Below are 21547 nucleotides of genomic sequence, written 5' to 3' on the forward strand. Positions count from 1 at the left end.
GGCCACGTATTGGGATCTGGTTACCATGACAACCAGACCACCCCAGTCAGTCACATTGCTGAAAAAGAGAGCAAGAGAGAGAGAGAGACCAAACAGAGAGTGGGACGATGGAAAAACAGAAACGGGAGAAGAGCAAGTTTGTTTTATTTTTGCAGTCTTAACTTCCAACATGTCACAGTGAACATTTTGCATCCCTCTAAACGAAAGAGCTTCTGTTTGTTTATGGATGCAGAATAGTGCAGGTAAATTTATCTTTGTAATAAGTCTTTGCTGTAATATTGTTTTTTTTTTTTTTGTCAGTATTATTTTTGTTTTTGTTTTTTTCAGAACTCATAAAATTGACTTTTAACGGAGGATCAAATTCTTTGCAGTCTGTGTTTTCCTGATTACTTCCCTGCGTGTTGCCTTATGTATCATGACCTTTAAAATATATGGCTGTAGGAGGAGGCAATTAGCATTCTCCTCTGCCTGTGATTGTTGCTATGGAGATAGATGTGTTACCATGGCAATGCAGCGAGGTTATATTGAAGAGCCTCTGACTTGCACATGAAACAGTGGTCAGTAAGTGTTATCTGCTGTAGATCCTGTGTGTGTGTGTGTGTGTGTGTGTGTGTGTGTGTTTATGCTTAAGTCATCATTTTATCCCTGTGGGGTTTAAATCTCGCTAACTTTTTTATCATCGAGCGTGCATTCTGTTGCGACACTTCCCTTTTAATGAAACAACAGAGAAAGTTTGAATTATCTTTACAGATCAAATGTCTTCTTTTGTCCCGAACAACAGTCATAAATCCATAGATACTTAGTTTACTATCACTAAAGACTAAATAAACCAGAAAATATTCATACATTTTACATTAAACTCATTTGTGAAACTGGAACCAGAGAATTTTGGCCTCTCTTAAAGTCAGACTAAAAACAACTGACTATCAAAATCATTGGCAATTAATCTTCTGTCAATCGACTGATCGTTAAAGTATCTGGGGGTTCATAAAATTGGGAAATAGCATTGTGTGCATCACCAAGTGGTCCAGTGGAGGGGGAGGGATTGAAAAGAATAAAACCACTGTTTATCATCCACTCTGCTCATTTCATAACATCTTTAAAGGTCATAATTACGCAAACGGGGTTGCGTGCAATCTTCTCCCCGTAGGACACAGAGTTTGATGAAACATGCTTGGAGGTCGCCCACATGAAATACAATACCTGTTTTTGGTCTCTGAGTGTTATAAAAGAATAATTAATTCCATCGTGTTGTTGTTTCCGAGGCCACGAATATTAAAGAAGCCTTTCTGAAAGAGATTCTCTAATGTTAAATGTGTTTTCTTCTCTTCCCTCTGTGTGTGTGTGTGTGTGTGTGTGCTTGTTCAGAGTGAGCAGCAGAGAGAGCTTACACAGATCCAGTACCTGGCGTGGCCAGACCACGGCGTCCCCGATGACTCCACTGATTTCCTGGATTTTGTGGCTCTGGTTCGGACCAAACGGGCCGGACAGGACCAGCCGATGGTGGTACACTGCAGGTACAGCCGTCGTTCTTACAACAGCTGATTTCCTGAAATTGTTATGTGTGTTTTGAATCAGTCCTCTCTCCCTCCGTTCTCTGTCGCCTCACACTTTCACAGTTTGCATTTGTTTTGTAACTGAACATCCATTTCTTTCTTTTCCCCCACCCTGCCGTTTTTTTCCAGCGCGGGGATTGGTCGGACAGGGGTTCTGATCACCATGGAGACGGCATTGTGTCTAATGGAGTGCGGTCAGCCAGTGTATCCTCTAGATATCGTCAGAACCATGAGAGACCAGAGGGCTATGATGATACAGACACCCGTATGTAGACGCATCCATTTGTCTGTCCAGCTTCTTCCACCCACTTTAAACCGTCGGCTAAAATCTCTCTCTCTCTCTCTCTCTCTCTCTCTCTCCATCAGAGTCAGTACCGCTTTGTATGTGAGGCTATCCTGAAAGTCTATGAAGAGGGTCTGGTCAAACCACTCAAGATCGCCCTCTACCAGCAGAGAGAAAAGGTGGATGAGGAGCGGGGGGAGGAGGAGAAGAAGGAACAGCAGAAAGCAGGAGAAGAGAAAGAAGAGACAGCGGCGGCGGCGACGGAGGACGGGGAGGCGGCCGTCGCGGCGGAGTTGCTGGAAGGAGGTCTGGACGAAGAGGACGATGACGACGAAGAGGTGGAGGTGCTAGACGTTGGAGAAGTGACAGAAGAGGGGGAGGAGGAGGAGGAGGAGGAGGAGGAAGAAGAAGAAGAGGAGGTGGAGGAGCCGAGCGTCGCTAGCGCCACCAGCGTGACCAGCGAGACCAGCGCGAACCCTGACCCCGATCCTGCTAACCCGTGACGTTTGACCCTCGGGGTCATCAGGGGTTACCAGGAGGAGGCCAGGTGGCCGGAGGAGAGAACAAAAGCACTGTTGCACTTTATGCTGACAAAAATGGAAAAAAAACTAAAAGACAAACACACACGTGAAAATCAAGGACAAACTAGAATTTAAAAAAGAAATCCAGCTGTGTTGACTAGGTACCATTAGAGGATATTGTATGTTCAGGGTAATGAAAAAAAGTATACAAAGAATGAAAAGATAAAAGTATGAGAGAATAAAATGTGGATGGGGAATTGCTGTAGTGCCATAAGTACGAAGGGGAAGGGCTCCCCCCACGGATGAAAAAGCTCCCCCCCTCACCCCCCCCTTTTTTTCCCCCCCTCCCAAAAGGGTCGCCCTGTCCCCTTCTGAGCGAGTCTGCCAGACGGACCTGCCTTTTTTTAGTGTCCTTTTAGCTGATAAAGAGATATACCTTATCTTTTGTTCCTCAGAAAGAGTATTTATTGTGTTTTAGTTTGTGTCAAACCCTGTCCACTGAACAAAAAAAAAAAAAGTTGTATGTTTGTTTGTATGAGTCTAGAGCTTCATGCTTTCCTGATTAAATTTTAGGTAGTAAAGTAGTGTGATTCCTCTTCTTCTAACTACTTCTTTATTTCTTTTGCTTTTTGTGGAGAAAAAAAAACAAAAAAAAAAACAGTGATTTAATTTATTGTACTTGATTTTATCTTTCTCAGCTTTCTTGTCTAAGTTTCTGACAGCACAGACTGACAGATGGACAGCCGAAAGCACTTTGTGTCTCACCTCTTGTTCAATGCTGTGGCAAGTTGGATACTTTATCCTGCTTTGTGCTGTGTTTTTGAGCTTACAGACACACATGCTCTGAAGTGGCCATTGTTTTGGCGTGGTAGAAGAACATAACTGGTTTACAATCCTCAGGGCCTGTGTTCACTGGGCACCTCTCTTTCACTTTTTCGTGCTCGTCACGCGTTATCGCAAATCTCCCATCGAAACTTTTCAGCATCGATTATTTGATATTAACTCTCACGTCGCTCGACGGCACGTCGTTTCAACACGAGAACAAAGACGTTGTCATAAAAGAGAGGGCTCGGTAAACACACGACCTCACTGAGTTACAATCTAAGCTATTTCCCAGCTGTCGTGGCTGATGAAGCTAGGAAACAAGGCTGAGGTCAGTTCCCTTCTCTCTTCAAATTCATACGCAGTCCGTTCAGTGTTTAAATCAAACCTGCGGTTTATTTGCAAAGGACAGAGCAGGCAAGAGAGTCTCCCCGGGTCTTGAAGCATCCTCCTTGCTGAAGTGTCCTCGAACCAGACACTGACAGCAAACAGCTGTGGCTTCCATCATCTGAATGACCGCCGTCGTACAACCCAGATATTTCTTCCATGATGCTTTGCAACAGGTCGTTATGATAGAACCTGAGAAACAAATAGGGGTCTAACTGTTCAACAGACATTAAGTAAGTGATTGAAATCTGCTAGTAGCTTCATGCAATACATTTTTCCCCCAATTTTTTTTTTTTTTTTTAGAAAATTTGCTTGCTGAATTGACAGTGAACTGATCTCAACCTTTGTGCAAATGGTAAAAACAGAACTCCCTCCACTGACCTCCCCACTTATTTTTTTTTTTCTTTAAATATCCAGAGGGTCAAGACATTTGAATTTTGTAAATTGGAGCAAACCTTACATCCCTGTTTACATGTTTGCAGTTGAGATCGGTGGACTTTACTGTCACCTGTTTGTGCAAGCAATCATGTGACCCCAGCGTTAAATTTTATAAGACTAATAATTTGCGTTTCAGAGGAAATTTCCTTTTTTTTTTTTTTTTACTAAGTTTCAGTGGGGTCCAGAGGTCACTGGAGCAGAGCTTTAAACGAACCTTTGCTGTTTAATTATTTTCCATGTTGTCTGAACAGCTGACAGTTCAAAGAAGCAGCCCAAACAGAACATTCAACCAATACTTTTTTTTATTTTTTTTTATTTGATCTTTTCCAATGGTACTTCGTCATTTTAAAAAGGCACATGTTGTTTTTAAAAGCCGAGATAATGATGATGTTACGGGATAATGTTATGGGTGATAAGTGACTAAATGATGATGATGATGTCTGACTTGTATTTTGAATTCACAAAACCCAGCATCAGGTTGCTTGTTATCTTTTTCTTTGTCCGAGTACAGGCTACTTTGTCATTGTACTTTTCAAAAGCAGTATGGAGTGTAGCCTCGTCATAATTTGAGATATATTTTTCTTATTGGCTGCTTCAGTACCTGCTGTCATCGGCTCTTTCAGTGGATTCTGCTGGATAAACCTACTGCTGCGTGTGTGTGTGTGTGTGTGTGAGAGAGAGAGAGAGAGAGAGTGTGTTTGCGTATTCAGATTTCTGTCTTTATCTATCTCTCTCTGTGTACCACTCCTTCCGCCGCCATTTCTAACATTGTTTTAGCTGTCTGGTTAAAGCCTGCTTGTCCGTTAACTGGAATGAAAGGTTGTGACATAATGCCACGAACCTAATCTAACCTGATCTCAAGTTTTGTCTAAAGAAATGCGGACGGAGCGCTCTTGGAGAGTTTTTTTTTTTTTTTTTTTGTAGGACTGTCCTAAGAACCAGGCTGAATCTTTGCCTGAGAAACAACAATTCAAACCATACCTCCCTTTTAAACAGCTGAATCATACTGTACTTTGGCCACATGTAGAGGTGGGATCAAGAAGAGCCCAGAAACTGCTTTCCTCTTCACTCTTTTTTTTTTTTTTTTAAATCTCCTCTGTATTGCAGTCCTCTCGCAAAAGTCTGCTTAACTCCTTCTCTCAGGCAACATCAGTCATTTCAGTAGAGCCCACGCAACATCCACAGTCTGTTCTCATTGTTCTTCCCCAGATGTCCCTTTTATATCATTATACAGTGGGGGGAAAATGTATTTAACACGTCAACATTTTTTTTTTTTTTCAGTAAACATATTTCCAGTGCAGCTATTCACATGTTAAGACCAGACATTGGTGTTAACTCAACACAACACAGCTGTAGAAGTCATAATAATAAAAAATAAATATAGTTATGTGCATTAAATTGGAATGACACTGGAAAAAAAAGTATTGAACACGCTAACTGAAATGTATTCAATACCCTGTGGAGAAGCCTTTGTTTGCAATGACGGCTTCAAGACGCTTCCTGTATGAAGACACTAATCTCTCACATTGTCCAGGGGCGGTTTTGGCCCATTCTTTTAAAACAGACAGTCTTCAAATGTTGAGGATTCTGGGGGGAGGGGGGGCTGCTGCTGGTGAATCTTCAGTTGCTTCTACAAATGTTCTGTTGGGTTCAAGTCGGGTGATTGATTGGGCCGTTCCAACACCTTTATTTTCTTTCTCTGGAACCAGTTGAGAGTCTCCTTTGCAGTACGTTTTGGATCGTTGTCCTGTTGGGAGGGTCCACCTGCATCTCATCCTCATTGTCCTGGTGGATGGCAACAGATTCATCTCAAGAATATCCCGATACACGGCTCCGTTCATGTTTCCTTCGACAATTTAGATTCTGCCGGTACCATGAGAAGAAGAAACAGCCCCTATACCGTAATGCTTCCACCGCCGAACTCCATTGTAGGTATGGGACTTACAGGGTCATGCAGAACCATTTCTCCTGGCGCGTAGTATTATTGCCAAGAACTTCAATTGGTGTCTCGTCTCACCACACCACACGCTTCTCCAAATGTTGTGCCGCAAACTTCAAACGAGCCTCAACGTGTCTTCAGTACCGGAGTGGAGTGCATTACCTGCTTCTTCCAGGTCATTCTGGGGCCCTTCTCTAATGGTCCTTGGATCTCGGGCTACTCTTCTTGACTTACTGCCCAGTCAGCAATCTTGCGAGGATCTCCTGTGCTTGGCCGGTTGACAGTGGAGTGATGCTTCTTCCACTTGTGGTTAACGGCACCAGCGGTTCTTACGGGAACATTTAGGAGTTGAGAAATAAGGCAGTAACCTGTGCCATTCCTCTGTTGCTCAACAATCTTGTTGCGAAAGTCTTGAGAGAGCTCTTTGCCTCTACCTCTTGCATGAATGCTTGGTAAGAAATGATGGATTCGCAGATGGCAAACGCTTTTTTTAAAAGAGTGGAAGTACTAACAGCCACATGCACTAACCCAGCTGATTCTAATCAGCACAGGTTAGAGGACTAATTAGTGAAATTACATGGTTCAGTGCTTTTTCTTACTGCGTGTTCAATACTTTGTTTTCCTGTGTCATTCCAGTTTAATCCACATAACTTTTATTGATTGCAATGTTATGATTTCTTTAGCTGTGTTGTCTTATTGAGTCAATACCAATGTCTGGTTTTAATTTCATATGAATAGCTTCACTGAAAAATATGTTAAATGAAAAACATGTTGACATGTTGAGTACTTATTTCCAACTCTGTTCATGGATCCCACTCTCTCTGCATGGCCTCCAGGCAAATGACACATCTGAGCAGAATACCACTGGTACAGTAGCGCAGTATCAAACAAGCTTGTTCTCCACAGGGGGGACAAACTGAGGCTAGCCAGTGAATGACTTACCGAATAACTGGTTTAAACATTTATATTGACAGTTACAAATACATTGCAGACTCTACATGTATGAGGTTGTAATCAAAAGAAACACCATTCAACACCCAGTGGCTTCTTTTTTCCAGCAATTTTTGTATTCAGCAGCAGGGCCAACTAAATCAAATTACCACCAAATTTAAATTAATTAACATCGAAGCCCTCCTGATAGCGGCATCAATAATAAGTTCAAAAAACCTTGGCAATTTCTAACGAGAAAATAAAACACTGGCCCTGCAGAGAAAAGTTAATAATTGATCAATCAGGGCTGCCAAGAGTTTCCATCTGCACAAAATGTCCAGCAACGAGCTGTCTGTGTTCAAAGTGTTTTGTCGTTGACACATAATTGGTGCGTTTAGGGTACTGATCAAAGGTAGCATGGAGGGGACCAGAAATAGGGAGGGTTCGGGTTAGTCGAGTTGTATTTTTGCAAAGATGAAAACAGTTCTAGTTGGGTAGGGAAAGGACAGCACTTTGTAGAAGGCTGAGTGGCAGGTAGTGCTACTGAAAAAATAAAAAAAAAAAGTTGGAGACATTGTTAAAAAAAATGAGTTGTTCCTTTTTTTTTTTTTAATTTATCTTTTTTTTTTTATTTTGTTTTAAAATAAAGACACCTGTAGGGAACAAGAAAAAGAAAAGAACTCCTAACTACACAGTGCCACTTGTTAATTTTGTGTAAATAATACTAGACCATGTAAATACAATGTTGTATATGAAAAAAAAATCTTTAAAATAAAAGGGAAAATCATTTGTGAGCAGAAATATTTTTTGTTTTTAATTTTTATTTTTTTTTCTCATTTGGATGATTCAAATGTGACACAAATGGTGTGTATTTCAAGACTGCTATTTCAAAAAAATTTTGTTTTTATTTGAAACGTTATCTATAACAGCGAGTGTATATATAATGAAACACAAAATAATAAGAAATGTTTTACCTTATATACCCTTGGTTAACTCCTACCTGTGTCATAAAAAAAAAACAACTTTTGTTCTCAGTTGCTTGTTTCTTTCTGGTATCATGGTTTTACGGTGCTTTGGACATGTCTATAAGCTTGATTGTGAACAATTAAAGCTTGTCTGTCGAAGCATGGAGACGTGGCTTCAGATCACCTTGCTTTTCCACACTGTAAAAGTGAGGTTGGGCAATGTTAGCATGACCAGAATCACTTATTTTTTAACATATTTAGCCTTTTTAAATTTGTTAGATTTAACAGTTAAGTGAAGCAACTTGTCACGAGGTGGCCAAAGAGCTCAATCTCTGCAATATCAAACTCCAGATCAAATGGCAAAAACACTTTTTATACTATAGTGGCTGTCCAAAAAGAAAGAATAAGATACACTGTGAAAATAGGGTTTTCTAGGAAAATAAATTGCCTGACAGACAACTCTGCGCTGTCTTGCAATAAGCCAACCTTAAAGATTTATGATAATGTGAGATGAAGTGATGGATAAGGCACTTTGGATCTACCATCTCCTTTTATAATAGTATTTTAAGCCCAAGATTTATAGATATTTATAGATTAGAGTACTCACAGAGGCCACAGCGGTAGCTATTACTGTGCATTAAAGCCCCCAAAGCAGATAAAAGATGCATGCATGCTACTGTACTTCCTGAAAGGAGGATCACAGGCACACAGTTGTAACACTACTATACATGCAGCCCACACAATATAATACAGTCTCCATACTGTACTTTCCATCATTTTTACAGTACAGTTGTGTTGTATATCACTATATGATAGGCTTACTTCATTAGGATGAGATTATAAGGACAGAGTGCATTTTGTAGGCAGTGCAACCAGACATTTCAAAGAGGAAACAGCCAAAAACATGCATGTATACATTTTAGTACAGCTGATCATCCCATTCTTGCACCATAAAGATTCAGATTTGGGGTTTTATTGATGGCAAAGCTTCCAACGCACACAATTATGAACCGATGTGCTTCAGACTGTCAGAATGAAAAAATCTAAAATAAGCAGAGAGAGGTCAGGATACACTTCAAAGCAGAGTCTATGTTCAGTATCCTTCAAAATGAGACTTAAAATATTTTTTAAAATACTTGCTGACGGAGCAGGAACTTAAAACACTGCCTCTGTACACAATAAATGCTTAATGACCCCTGAAACCTAAATGCACCACAGCTCTTCTGGTTGTCTTTGGGACACATTTATACACTTTTTTTTTAATTCCCAAAGTATCCAGAGGGTGGTGCCTTTGTCAAATGGAAGTGGGAGACTATAAAGTTTGCTTGAAAACCAGAAAATGAATGAGAAGGCCAATTTTCTACCACTGGAGGTTTGAAACAGCAACACTACGACTATTTCATGAATGTGTGGTTATTTACATATTTGATTATATTACAGTATAGAAGTTTGTTTTCTCTGGCCTTGTTTTAACACATTACACATAATAATTGAAAACATTGAATGCAAACTACCAGATGTAAGTATAATTAAGTGTGTGTTTTTTTTGTTTTTTTTAGGTGAGAACATAATACCATATACGAGAAGTTTAATTAGACTACACTAGTTCAGAAAACGTGTGTCGCTTTAAAAATGCTAATCAAGTTTTTGTTAGGGATTTATCCTGACGTCACATCCTGAGGAGAGCTTTGCCTCCTACTTTTTTTTTTTGTTGGGACCTGGGAGAGAAAATTATCCCGCAGTAGAAAATCAGAAGGAATAGAGGGACAATTTAACAAACCATGGAAGTGTACGACGTTGCCGTTTAGTCGTCTGCAATGCAAGCGGACGTGCTTTCGCGGTGAATTCCCCATACGAGGAGGTTTCTGTAAGTATCCCTTCATCCACACCTCCTCCTCGGATCCACAAGTGGCTGTTGTTACACGGAGCAAGTGTTTGTCGGATCCAGCTTGCATTAGAGCTAGAGGCGGCGTTTGTTTTGCTGCACCGGACCTCGCTTGTACGGTCGGAGCCTGAAGTATACTAGGCGAGCAACCGCTAACGGTTAGCTCTTGCGTTTAAATCGAGCGCACACCTGTTGCTTTCTGCTTTACACCAGGTACTTCGGGGCCGTAGCTGGCTACAAGTGAAGCGAAGGATTAAACTGATTGTTTTGTTTTGTTAATATGTTTCCAGTAAATGTCCTACTTGTTTCCTGACGCGTTTTTAATATTTGAGGTTTTCTTGGAGCTAAGCTAGTCCATCTCAGCGGTTTCCTCTCCTGGCTGACCTGAAACCACAATTAACGCCACCGAGCAAACATCCTTGAAGTAACCGTTAAACTAGCTAACTACTAGCTAACTTTTTCAGTCATTTAGCGTTTATTAGTGTAATATCATTAGCGACCTCTCACACTTTCATCCTTATTTTGTTTTGGTTTAGTTTTATGTGTTTTTTTGCTTAATTATCGTTCAATATAAGTGTTTTTAAATAACGTTATCACCGGGCAGGTGTTGTTACTCTTGCTATATTAACGTTAGCTATGTTATTGTAACATTTTAGCACTGAAATGATAGTATATTCAACCACATACCGTAACTGTTAATAATATATGAAGCATTAACCTGTGAGATAGCGACAAGCATGCGTTAGGGTTACTGGTCAACTCCATACATTGATTCCTCTTCTACACAGCTGATAATAAGTGATATCCAGTGATGTTTTATCAGGTTTTTGACTTGCTAAGTTGACCAAAGTTGGATAGTCAACATATATTCTAGTCCTGTGGTTCTCAAAGTGGGGTCCTGGGACCCCCCAGGATCCTTTAGGGGGAGAACCACTGAGAACCTCTGTCCTAGTTGCCTCTGGTTTGGTTAGGTTTTATTGTGTCACAAGTTGTTCCCAAAAACCACCAAAATATTCACTTAGAAAACAAACAAAGAGACTCACCTCTGACGTCAACTGTCGGGTAACAGCCAGAGGTAATGTTGCAAAGCTAACATAACCAAATTAGACAAATAAATAGTGGTTAGGTTCATCATCTGAACCCAAAATATTAAATAAGAACCTAATTATGGCAATATTTATGATAATATGAACCACAAATAGTGCACCTTCCAGTCTGAGTCAGGTATTCATGGTGGATAACTTTCTACATGTCAGCTGATATAATAACCTACAATCTGATGGTGCAACAATTTAGTTGGTACTAGTATACACCTGTTGTCCACCATGTTATAAATATGTAACATTTCTGAAGGCCTGTTCAGTTTACAAATAGAAAATTAAGACGTGTTTGTCTCTCTTCCCTGTCTCCTCACAGGTGTGGTAGTTTGACCCTCCCTCTCCCCCCCCATCATGCTGAGTTTCCTGCGCAGGACGCTGGGGCGACGCTCCATCCGGAAACATGCAGAGAAAGCCCGGTTACGGGAGGCCCAGCGTGCCACGACGCACATCCCTGCTGCTGGGGATGCAAAGTCTATCATCACCTGCCGTGTATCCTTATTGGACGGGACGGACGTCAGTGTTGACCTGCCGGTAAGGAGGAACCCCCAGAGTTTGAGCCTGTCGGGTTTTGCTTGTTTATTACACTGTAGCGGGGATGTTCCTAGTGATCGTCAGCTAGGTTGTTTGCACATTCTTCTATACTTGTGAACAGCAGAGTGTCACAACATTTGGACTTTAGAGCTGCAATTGATTAGTTGCCAACTATTTTGGTTATCGATTAATCGTTTGGAGTCATTCTTTAAGAAAAAAATGTCCAAATTCTTTGGTTTCAGCGTCTCAAATGTGAATATTTTCTGATTTCTATGACAGTAAAATGAATATGTTTGGGTTGTGGACTGTTGGTTGGGACAAAGCAGGACATTTGAGAATGATTAATCGATAATGAAAATAATCGTTAGTTGCAGCCTTACTTTTGAATTAGATAGATATTGCAATAAAATTAGTTTGAGAGTTAACAAGCAGCTGGTTAGCAGGATAGGTAGTTGTAATGATCACTGGTAAAATGTTGGGATTTTCAACACATTAGCAAACATCAAAAACATTCCAGCAGAGCTTTTTGTAGCTGTAAAAGGAGATTTGGCTCATAAATACATTCTAGGAGTAATAATCACTGTCTGGGTTAATAGTTTCAGTGTCTGTCTGCTGAAAGAGAAAGTAAAAGAGCTGCTCCAGTGACCAAAGTGTAGCTGTGTCAGTAGAGCAGTCTTTCAAGCTTATGTACATGTGTGGGCGTGTGCAGTAGTGTTGCTGATTACCTGTAATTCCATGATCCTCTCTGGAGAATACGCTTAATCACATGACAGCATCACATGACACATAGGGCTCATCACTGAGTGGACACAGAGCATAACCTCTCCTCTTCTGTCCCTCTTTCTCCCACAGGCACCACATCTTTCTCTTCTTCTTCCTTCCCTCTCTTTCTCATGTTATTCTATTTGTTTCTCAGTCTCTGGCTTCTTATAGAGACACACACACAACCAGAGCTACTCCTGAGTCAAAAAACATGCTGTTGTTTTACACTTGTGTGTAACATTTTAGTGTCATTTTAGAGCTGAGGGCATGAATATCTGGATATTTTACTCCAGGTGATTGATTTTTTTATTCTCCCTGGACGTTGAGTTTGTGTTTCTTGTGCATTCAAGGTGTCAAACCTGCAGCTTTCCAGTGAGGCTAGTCGGGTATCTAAGGATCCTGTACGACTTAATCTAATCTTGAAAGTGAGCCGTCTGGCGTAAATTATAAAGATTATGTGCTGAAGAGATTATTGTCTGGCATTATTACTACATCCGTCATGTCATTGTCTCCACATTCACTTTTATACAACAAAAAAAAAACTCTCTTCCTTTTCCTGTTTTGTTTATTTTCCTAAAAGTGAAAGGAGATCATTCCGATTTTATGCCTGAGACCGAGCAGTGATACTAAGACTTGGTGAATGAAAACAAATCAACCAGCATTTCAGAATTCCTTACCGGCTCAGTAAACAAGAATGCGTAAACATATTTCATTCAGCACGTCTCACCAGTGATGTCACACCGTTTTTCAGCTTAGAGTCTAAATGTAAGATCTGAAAATCCTTTTCATTTAAACCCTTTCTGTCAGCTGAGCGTTGTGTGAATAGAGAGGTTGGATTCTTATTCAGTGTTTCTTCTAGTTCAGTGTCATCTGCTTGGACTACCTTTTTTTTTCACCAGTGTCGGTTTTGTTAGCTGTGATTTTTTTTTTTTTTTGTTTGTTTCTTATTTTATTGATTGATTCTATTGAAGTTTACTTTCACGCCTTTAAAATCTCTCGGATTTCTTGACGCATTCCTGGAGGAACCTGGCTTTGTGTTAGCTTTCATAATTGTCTTTTTTTTGTGTTTCCCCTTCTGTCTCATCATCCAGCTGTATCTCTGCTACCGTTTGGCGCTTTGCTCTGTTTGAACGCTTTGCCCTCTGGACATCCATCACACTAATGTCAACATCACCAACAGTATTTCAACACAACCAAGGAAGAAGTGAGGATAAGACATCGAAAAAACGACTCATTTTAGTTAAAGATGATTACGAAATTATATTAGAAAATAAACTCAGACAACACTTGATGGATATGAGCTCACTATATTCCTTAATATCCCTCGTTTAGCTCAGCTCTTCCTTCACTGCAGCTTCCCTAACATCTTTAAAAACAGGCAGTCCCACTCGGATGTCGTAAGTCTGGTTGAAACGAGTTTCTCCTTCAACGTTAATCAGATATAATCAAAGGTTTTTCTTCTCTGTTGTGTCAGTTTTCTTTCCTTTCATCAGGCTAAAGCCTGCCTGTGTCAACAGATACTGTAGTGCCTACTGAAACTGGGAGGGAACACTTTGTTAAGGCAGCACATTTGCATCACCATTCAGAAAAATTTAATGCTCAGCGTTTTTGGCTTTCCTGAAGTCGTGGGTGAGGGTCTGCCACATTTGCTAGAAGCAGTGCAGGAAAAATAAGAATAAATAAATTAAGAATTTAGCCTTGACTGTTCATCAAAGCCTTGTTGATTGATTTTTTTTTGTGTGTGTATGTGTGTGTGACTTGGAGTTTCTAATTTAGACTAATTTCAAGTCGTTCTTTATCTTTGTTGTGCTAGAAGAAACAACATCCACTGTTCCTAAGCTCTGTTAGCTGGGTAACATGAAGAACACTGAAGGACCAGTGTGAACACAGACATACAGAACAAATCTTGTGATAGTAGTAGAAACGTTGCAGGGAAACATTGCAGCTTCCCACTATCTGCTTTTCTGCCAGACTTATCATTTGCCAGACTTATCATTTAGTTAAACAGACTCTGGAAAGGGGGGAAAAAAGTTAACCGTGCACATTACAGCCTTTTGCTGACAGTCTGTCTTTGCGTTACGTATAACATATGTCTCTAGCAATGATGGAGGAGGAGCGATTATATCTATTAAAAAAAATTGCACACAATTTGGTCGTCAGTTACAGACTATAGCTTCCTTAGTTGTAGTTTGAGTTAATAATGTAATGTTCTGCAAAAGACAACCTGAATGTGGAGTGTGCACATCCAAAAAAACTTTTCCAGGCAGGTGCTGGATCAAAAAGCAAACTTAAGACAAAAGCCAGACAAAAGATATTTCCATATTTAACTGATGGCTCCCAGCGACATTTAAATGAACAGAGCAACGTTTCACTCTATCAGGACAGTGTGCAGATCTTTTGTCTTACTTCACATTGTTCTGCAAAACACATAAAAATGTTTTTGCCTCTTTTTGGCTCAATAAGACTTTTGTTACACAGTTAAGCATTTGGTTCCATCATATGGTTTCTATACTACCAGGTGTCTGCTAAATAGTTGTCAAGGCAACTCCAGCTGGCAGAAATTTGGGGGGGGACCCCCGCAGTTTGTTTTTCTTTTAAGATGTTCAAGTGGTTGTAAATAAAAAAAGGCATAATCTAAAACTGAATAGGGCCCATTCATATGCTTTACTGGCTTTCCAACTGTGTGTATGTGTCACTAATATGTAAGGCCACCCAAAGTTGTCTCCTAGGATACCTCTGTTTGCCCGCATCCATGACCAACGACCATACATAAATCCACAAAGCCTTCACATTCACATTCCTTCCATTTCATTTCTATACCTCTCTGCCTTTTGTTTTGATCTTTCACCCCTTACTCTCCATTTTAGTTTACTTTAGTTACATTATCAAATAGAAATAGGTCTATGCATTGGTTGAGCAGCTTTCATGAGGGTGAACGTGCAGCCATGTTTAGATACCCCCTGCCAATTTTTTAATATATCCATGGTTGAACCGTGCCTGTGAGATGCGGCATCGTTGTTGTAAAGTACAGTCATGATGGAGTCAGGACTCTCTGGAGAACATTTAAATCTTGTGGCTAGTCTGCGATAATTCAAAGCAAGTTTTGAAGCTTGTGGTCACCTTGTGTCCCTGTACTAGATGAGTTTGGTATCTGCACACAAAGTACTTAAATGGGCATGTGAATCGATGCATCATTGAGATGAGGTAGAAGGTTTCTTTAACTTCTAGTTTACAGTGCAATGGGTAATGGGCCTGAAATTAGAGGTTAAGGTTGTTATTCCCGTTTTTTTCCCATTTTAAGTGTGTTTACAGTACAGTTAAGTGTGTAAAAACATCCACCAAACAGCATGATTTTCCTTCTTATAATCCACTAGACTACTGCTTGTCTCATCCATTGTGGTTCGGCTCTTGAAAACCGATGCATTACCGCACTTCTTCTTGGTTTAACGCACTTTTGCACAGCAGTAGATGAGGACACAGCGGCTGAGAGACAGAACCGTATGCTCGCAGGCAGAAAGACCACAAACAGCTGAACAATACTGCAGGCACTATAACAAGGCCTTGCGCTCACACACACACACACACACACATACACACACACAGAGACATGCACACACACACATTCACAATGAGTCCTTTGTACTCTCACTCCCAGGGTACTGTAGGGGTGCGGTATGCCTTGTCAGCTATGCCAACTAGCATGGGGCCAGCCCCCCTGAGCTGCCCAGGAGCTCTCTTGGACTGTGAGTGTGCGCATGTAGGAGATGCAGGGGAAACCTCTACGGCACCCATGGTCCCTATCACTTAAATGTACCTTTTTTTTTAGAAGTCAAAGAAGTAAACTATAAGCAGTTGGAGGTAGAGCTGCAAACATAAAAGCGTTGGGTCCGCTGTTATAGCTTAGTGAACTGAGTTGTGTTATTTGCATACAGTATGCATCAAATATGTCTTTTATAGAAAGACAGAAACAGTCTTCATTCATGTTCATTTGAAAAAAGAGCTACAAAGAGGCTGTGTAGTTGTGTGTTGTTCACCTGGTGGCACAGGAGTTACAGTGGTCAGTGCAACTTTTTTCAATAAGCATATAAAAATCCTCAGTGTTTGTTTTTATGTTGCTCTGATAACACCCCATTATTTTATTTAAGCACTACCAACAGCAACTCTATCATTTTTCTGGCATGATTTAGCAGGATTTTGATATAAAGCCTTTTCTGTAAACTTCTCCTCCTGTAGCCTCAGTCTTTGACCTGTTACCTGATTGATTTACAGCATTACTTATTTATTTTTTTGATAGATCGATCGGTTTAATCATTCAGAGTGACACTAACAGTTAGACTAAGGAGATTAGGAATATGTATTGGAATGGTTTTGAATAATTTAATGTGACTTTTTTCCTTCTTTTGGAATTGATACTTATGTTTTGTTATTTGGTCATACAAATGTTGTTTAAAAACTATTGTGGGGACTGTTTTTGTGACCTTCTTCAGTCACGGTTAACGAGCTGATCATGTGTCGATGGTTGCCAGAAACCGTCTTTGTGATGACGTCGGCATGACGTAACTAATTTCTATATGCCTCGCTCTCCGTCACGTCAGCCGTTAGCCTGATGAAGATCCTGTAAGGCTGAAATGTTGCCTTTTTTCAGTCAATGATGAAAAAGACTTTGGGAGCTATAATTCAGTGTGCAAATACTTTTTCCTGACTTGTTGATGTTTCACATGATGGCTTAAAGAGGCAATAAATTAGAGATGTTGTGGTTGACTAATACCCTTCTGATTCTCAGGAAGATTGTTGAAAATGTTTTTACAACTGTAGCTGCTGTGAGGGGAAAAAAAGAGTTAAATCTCATTTCAGTACAAGAACAAAGATAGATAAAGAAATTACTGATCAGAGAGAAAACATAGAGGGGGGAAAAAATTAAGACAGGAGGAAGAAATGCAGCTGCAGACTTATCTTGGACGGTGTCTTTTTCCTAACAGAGTCAGATGATCACATTATGTGTCCAGCTACCCCACTTCCCTCAGCTCCTGGGCGTCTGGGGCACTTTAGCCCCCGTTACCATGGCAACCCTGTCGCTGTGCCTCATGTTGGGGTTTGGAAGACGGACGCCTGTGTGTGTGTGTGTGTATGTGTGTGTGTGTGTGAGAGAGAGAGCGAGTGAGTGTGAGTGCACATGTGAGGTAGAGATCTCCCAGTCCCAGGCAGAACCCAGGCAGTAACTGGTACGGCCTTGTTAGAAAGGACGGCACCTATTCAAACTTTTTGTACTCGCGTTAATATTTTCTCAGATCTGTATTCAAATGCATAAAACACAACTCAGAGCATGGAAACTTAAACCAAACCAGAACACTGCACTCAAAGCAACATTTTAGAAAAGAAGAAGAAGAGTTTCAACGTTTTTAAGTGCTTCTTCAGACAAATCAAATGTAAACTTTTTTTATTATCCCTGCTTTAGTTCTTTCAGAAGATCTCACTTATGATGGAAGAAAATTGTCAACAGATTTCCTTTGCATCCTCATCCAATATTAGTGTGGACAATACACGACCGTATTCATGAGTATCAAGATTCTCACTGTGAATGTCTGGTTTTTGTTTTTTTTTTGAGCCCAATTAAACACCTTCACTAGATAACAGCTCTGTAGTTTTTAATGACTCCGTTGCCCAGAAAAATTGTCACTATTGAAGTCCTGTATTTGTTTGTTTTTGTGCTTCCATTATCAGAAAAAAGCCAAAGGTGAGGAGCTGTTTGACCAGATCATGTACCATCTGGACATTGTAGAGAAAGACTACTTTGGACTGCGCTTCATGGACTCGGCACAAGTGCCGGTAAGAGATCCTTACTTCTTTTTGTTTGTTTGTTTTTTTTGTTTGTTTTCATGCCATACCGCAAGTAGCCTCTTTTTTTTGTTGTTTTTTTCCACAATTAATGATCGAGAAAATTGGCTCCTAGACAATATTGAAACATGAGGGACAAATAAATATGATCAAAAATACCCTGCAATGCACTTATGTCCCTGTGATTGTTGACACTGGTAATTCATTCATCACAATATTTACTGTAGTGAAATAATCAGAGTTGTATATGTATGTCGTTGGTACTTTTGCTTCCTGCTTTAAGTGTTTCAGGTTGTTTTCTCTTCACATTTCAGTCCAAATCACTATTCGCTCATTTGAAGGGAATCTTGAGGCAGGGACGTTTCCCCTTTCAGTGAATGGGCTAAAGGGATTGGTTATGGGACTCTTGTCAGCTCTGGGAGTCAGGCTGTGCTCCGAGACAAACCGTTTTAAGTTACCGGTCTGCCAGTGACCCTGTTCCTTCACACTGATACTCTGTGAAGGCCATGGAAGGAGGGAGAACTGGTTGAAGGACTGATGTAGCAGAAGGGAGGGACACATAAGAGAGGGGTGGAGGTGGAGAGTCAAAAGGGTGGGAGAGGGAGCTGAAGTTGAGAGGGAGGGAGGGAGAGAGAGAGAGGGAGGGCTGTAACCAGGAATGTGGGGGAGAGGAGACTAGAGTTCCTCTGTTATCTCTCTGACTCGCTCTCTCTAATTTACACACACACACACACACACACACACACACACACACACACACCACCAACCCTCCTTGACATTGTTCATGCCTCATAGAGCCTGAACTTCTAAGAAGAATTACAGCACAGAACAGAAGACTGACTTTGGTGTGTATGTTTGCGCGCATGCGTGCATACATCTTGACAAAAGACCTCCTGGACTTAAGTTTTTGTTCATTCATTCAGTTGAACACATCTTAATGACATAAATATTTGTAACACTTTAATCCTTGTGGAGAAACAGACCTGAAAGCTCAAATGTGAAAGTAACTTGTCTCTCTGCATTGTTGGAGCTGTTGTGCTTTTTTTTAAAGTTGTTACCATCTTCATTTTGTTTCAGCATTGGATCGACGTTACAAAAAGTATCAAAAAGCAAGTGAAAAGTAAGTATACAGAGGTCCCACATACTCTCACACTTCACATACGTCATCCTGTAAAGCACATTTCTCTGTACACTTCTGTATATTTAGTGTGTGTCTGTGTGCTTGTGGTGCATCTGGTCTTTAAGACAAGTTTACTACATTTTTTTTTACCCTTTCTCAGCTACTTCTTACAATATGTAGTATATGATTATAAAGTTTAATAACATTCACACTAAACTATTATTTTGAAATCTCTTGTTAGTTGGCCCACCATACTGCCTTCACATGAGAGTTAAGTTCTACTCCTCAGAACCGAACAACCTACACGAGGAGCTCACCAGGTGAGTTAAGACATACACTTGAACTTTCTAGCTAATTTACTCTTTATGTTCACATTTTAAAAACCCCTGTGTAATGGGGGGTTTTTGACTGTTTATTTTGTTAATCTGCTAGAAGAGATTTGTAATACATAGGTTTAAAAATAAGTAGATTGTTCCTTTGGTGTGTGTGAGTAAATATATGAATAAAGTGAATGAAGTGAGCTGACTAAGTAAATCCAGGACTCCTGCTTACTCAAACTCATGAGTCAGCTACTACTTAAGCATTGTAGTAAGCATTTTGTTAGATATTTGCCCATTGATCCAGTGTTCCTTGCTACCAGTTGGTTGTTTCTGTCATTATATTTCATTAAGGTTCACCACATCACCACATTTAACAGTATCATTTTGTTCTTCTTTCAGATACCTATTTGTGTTACAGTTAAAGCAAGACATCCTCAGTGGAAAGTAAGTCATTTTCCTGCATTTCAATTTAAATACCATCCACCTCCAGTGAAGTACTGTATACAGAAAAAAACTCTTTCTTGGTGTCACGGTACTCCAAATAAATATTCATTAACAAAGATAGACAGATCAATTAAATTAAGGCTGATGTCTCTCTATTATCATACTCGCCATATCATTAAAGAGACCTGACAAGGGCTCACCAGCTACATATGTAACAGTTTAGATGCTCCCAGCAGTTGTAGCGATTACTGTATGCATAAGTAATTGGAAGTGTAGATCAGAGTGATCCCAGAGCCGGCTGCTGGTTCAGGCAGTACAGGCAAGTGTTTGGGGCACTAAAGTACTGTAGGGATGCACGACAGTCGAGAGTTAGAAAGAAAAAAACAAGTAATGATTTCTGCTAGGGGTCCAGAGGATAGATCCGAGGATAATTAGACCCGATCCCAAATGCGGTCAACCTGAATAGATAATAATAGAGATAAAACACCAACGCCAGCAGCAATGTGATGCGCTATCAATTAACAAGCAGCCACAGCTGTCAAGTTGTGTTCATAATAATGTCCTACAAATAATTTAAGTCATAGAAACTAATTCCAAAAAATGATTTATTTATATGCTTCAAAGACAAATTTATAAGAATATTTTAAAGCTCTGTTTTCACCTCCTGTACCAACAGTTAAAAACTTTAGTAGCCAACTAGGCAATAGAATTTTAATAACATACATTTTGAATACAGGTTACTTATTTCCTAGAATATTTTCTCCCACGGTAATTATGATGTATCAGGTGATCGAAGCTGATACTGAGCACACTCAGATGATCAGTCAGTAGATATTGTTGCACAGACCTTGACCAGGGCACCAACTAGGCTAGAGCCGACACTCACAGAACTAATGTCAGAGCAGACAGGAACAGAAAATAAGCTTAGAAACACTAACAATTCAACTTTTTTCTCAACCGCTGGTCCAAATAGCCAACTCATCACTAGCCTGAACTTTTTACTGGCCACTTGACATTAATTTTTGCTGACTAATGCGTTTGTCATAATAAAGTAGCCCTGCTATCTCATTATTTATCCTATTTTTTTTCTCACAACTAACTTGCAAACCACTTGAACATAACAATATATCTTTCTTTATCAGTTGTTTTTCCTGTTGAGAATTTTGTGTATTAATTAACATTTTTTCATACATGATGACATGTTGTGTCAGTAGTCAGAGTCATGTTTGGCTAAATACTAACAGGATGTGGTAGAGACCAGTAGTTCTCACTGGGAGTTAGAGAGAAATTTGAGTGTCTTATGCCAGTGTTTTAGCTTTGTTAAATTTGCTGTGACTGACTCTTACCATGTCTGTATTTTCAGGCTAGAGTGTCCATTTGAAACAGCGGTGGAGTTGGCTGCCTTCTCACTACAAGGTAAGCTCAGCAGGTCTCCAGGAGTCTCTCACACCATGTTTTTGATAATTGGGATCACCTCTGTAACAGCTGCCGTTGTTTGTCCATTGTTTGTATGGTGGGGGCTTTATTTGCAGCGTACACTGCTTTGCAGAATTGAGACATGTACTGTCTTGGTTGTACAGAACCCCAAAAGGCCTGTGTAGCACACATGTAGTTAGTTAGTTAGCTGCAGTGACTAAATTCTTATTTAGCAGCTTGTTTCTCTTGGTTCACATATCTTAAATCTGTTCCAACCCACCCATATTCCCAAC

General features: G+C 40.2%; 2 protein-coding genes across 5 annotated transcripts in view; both read left to right on the top strand.

Annotated features, from left to right (window-relative positions):
* The window catches only part of ptpn4a (protein tyrosine phosphatase non-receptor type 4a), an 82310-nt gene extending 74400 nt beyond the window's left edge, over window positions 1-7910 (top strand). For all 3 annotated transcript variants that reach the window (XM_067603140.1, XM_067603141.1, XM_067603142.1), the window contains exons 25-27: window positions 1369-1517; window positions 1686-1821; window positions 1923-7910. In XM_067603140.1, coding sequence (XP_067459241.1) covers window positions 1369-1517; window positions 1686-1821; window positions 1923-2342 — 705 coding nt within the window. In that variant the 3' untranslated portion in view covers window positions 2343-7910. The remainder of the gene's footprint in view (window positions 1-1368; window positions 1518-1685; window positions 1822-1922) is intronic.
* Window positions 7911-9423: 1513 nt separating this feature from the next.
* Window positions 9424-21547, top strand: part of epb41l5 (erythrocyte membrane protein band 4.1 like 5) — a 39438-nt gene continuing 27314 nt past the window's right edge. Inside the window, exons 1-7 of one of the 2 annotated variants that reach the window (XM_067603145.1) lie at window positions 9424-9708; window positions 11143-11357; window positions 17841-17945; window positions 19032-19074; window positions 19316-19394; window positions 19794-19838; window positions 21202-21254. In XM_067603145.1, coding sequence (XP_067459246.1) covers window positions 11178-11357; window positions 17841-17945; window positions 19032-19074; window positions 19316-19394; window positions 19794-19838; window positions 21202-21254 — 505 coding nt within the window. In that variant the 5' untranslated portion in view covers window positions 9424-9708; window positions 11143-11177. The remainder of the gene's footprint in view (window positions 9709-11142; window positions 11358-17840; window positions 17946-19031; window positions 19075-19315; window positions 19395-19793; window positions 19839-21201; window positions 21255-21547) is intronic. The other variant, XM_067603146.1, reaches the window with a different exon arrangement.

This window comes from Thunnus thynnus, chromosome 11, assembly GCF_963924715.1.
Source record: "Thunnus thynnus chromosome 11, fThuThy2.1, whole genome shotgun sequence".
Lineage (NCBI taxonomy): Eukaryota > Metazoa > Chordata > Actinopteri > Scombriformes > Scombridae > Thunnus > Thunnus thynnus.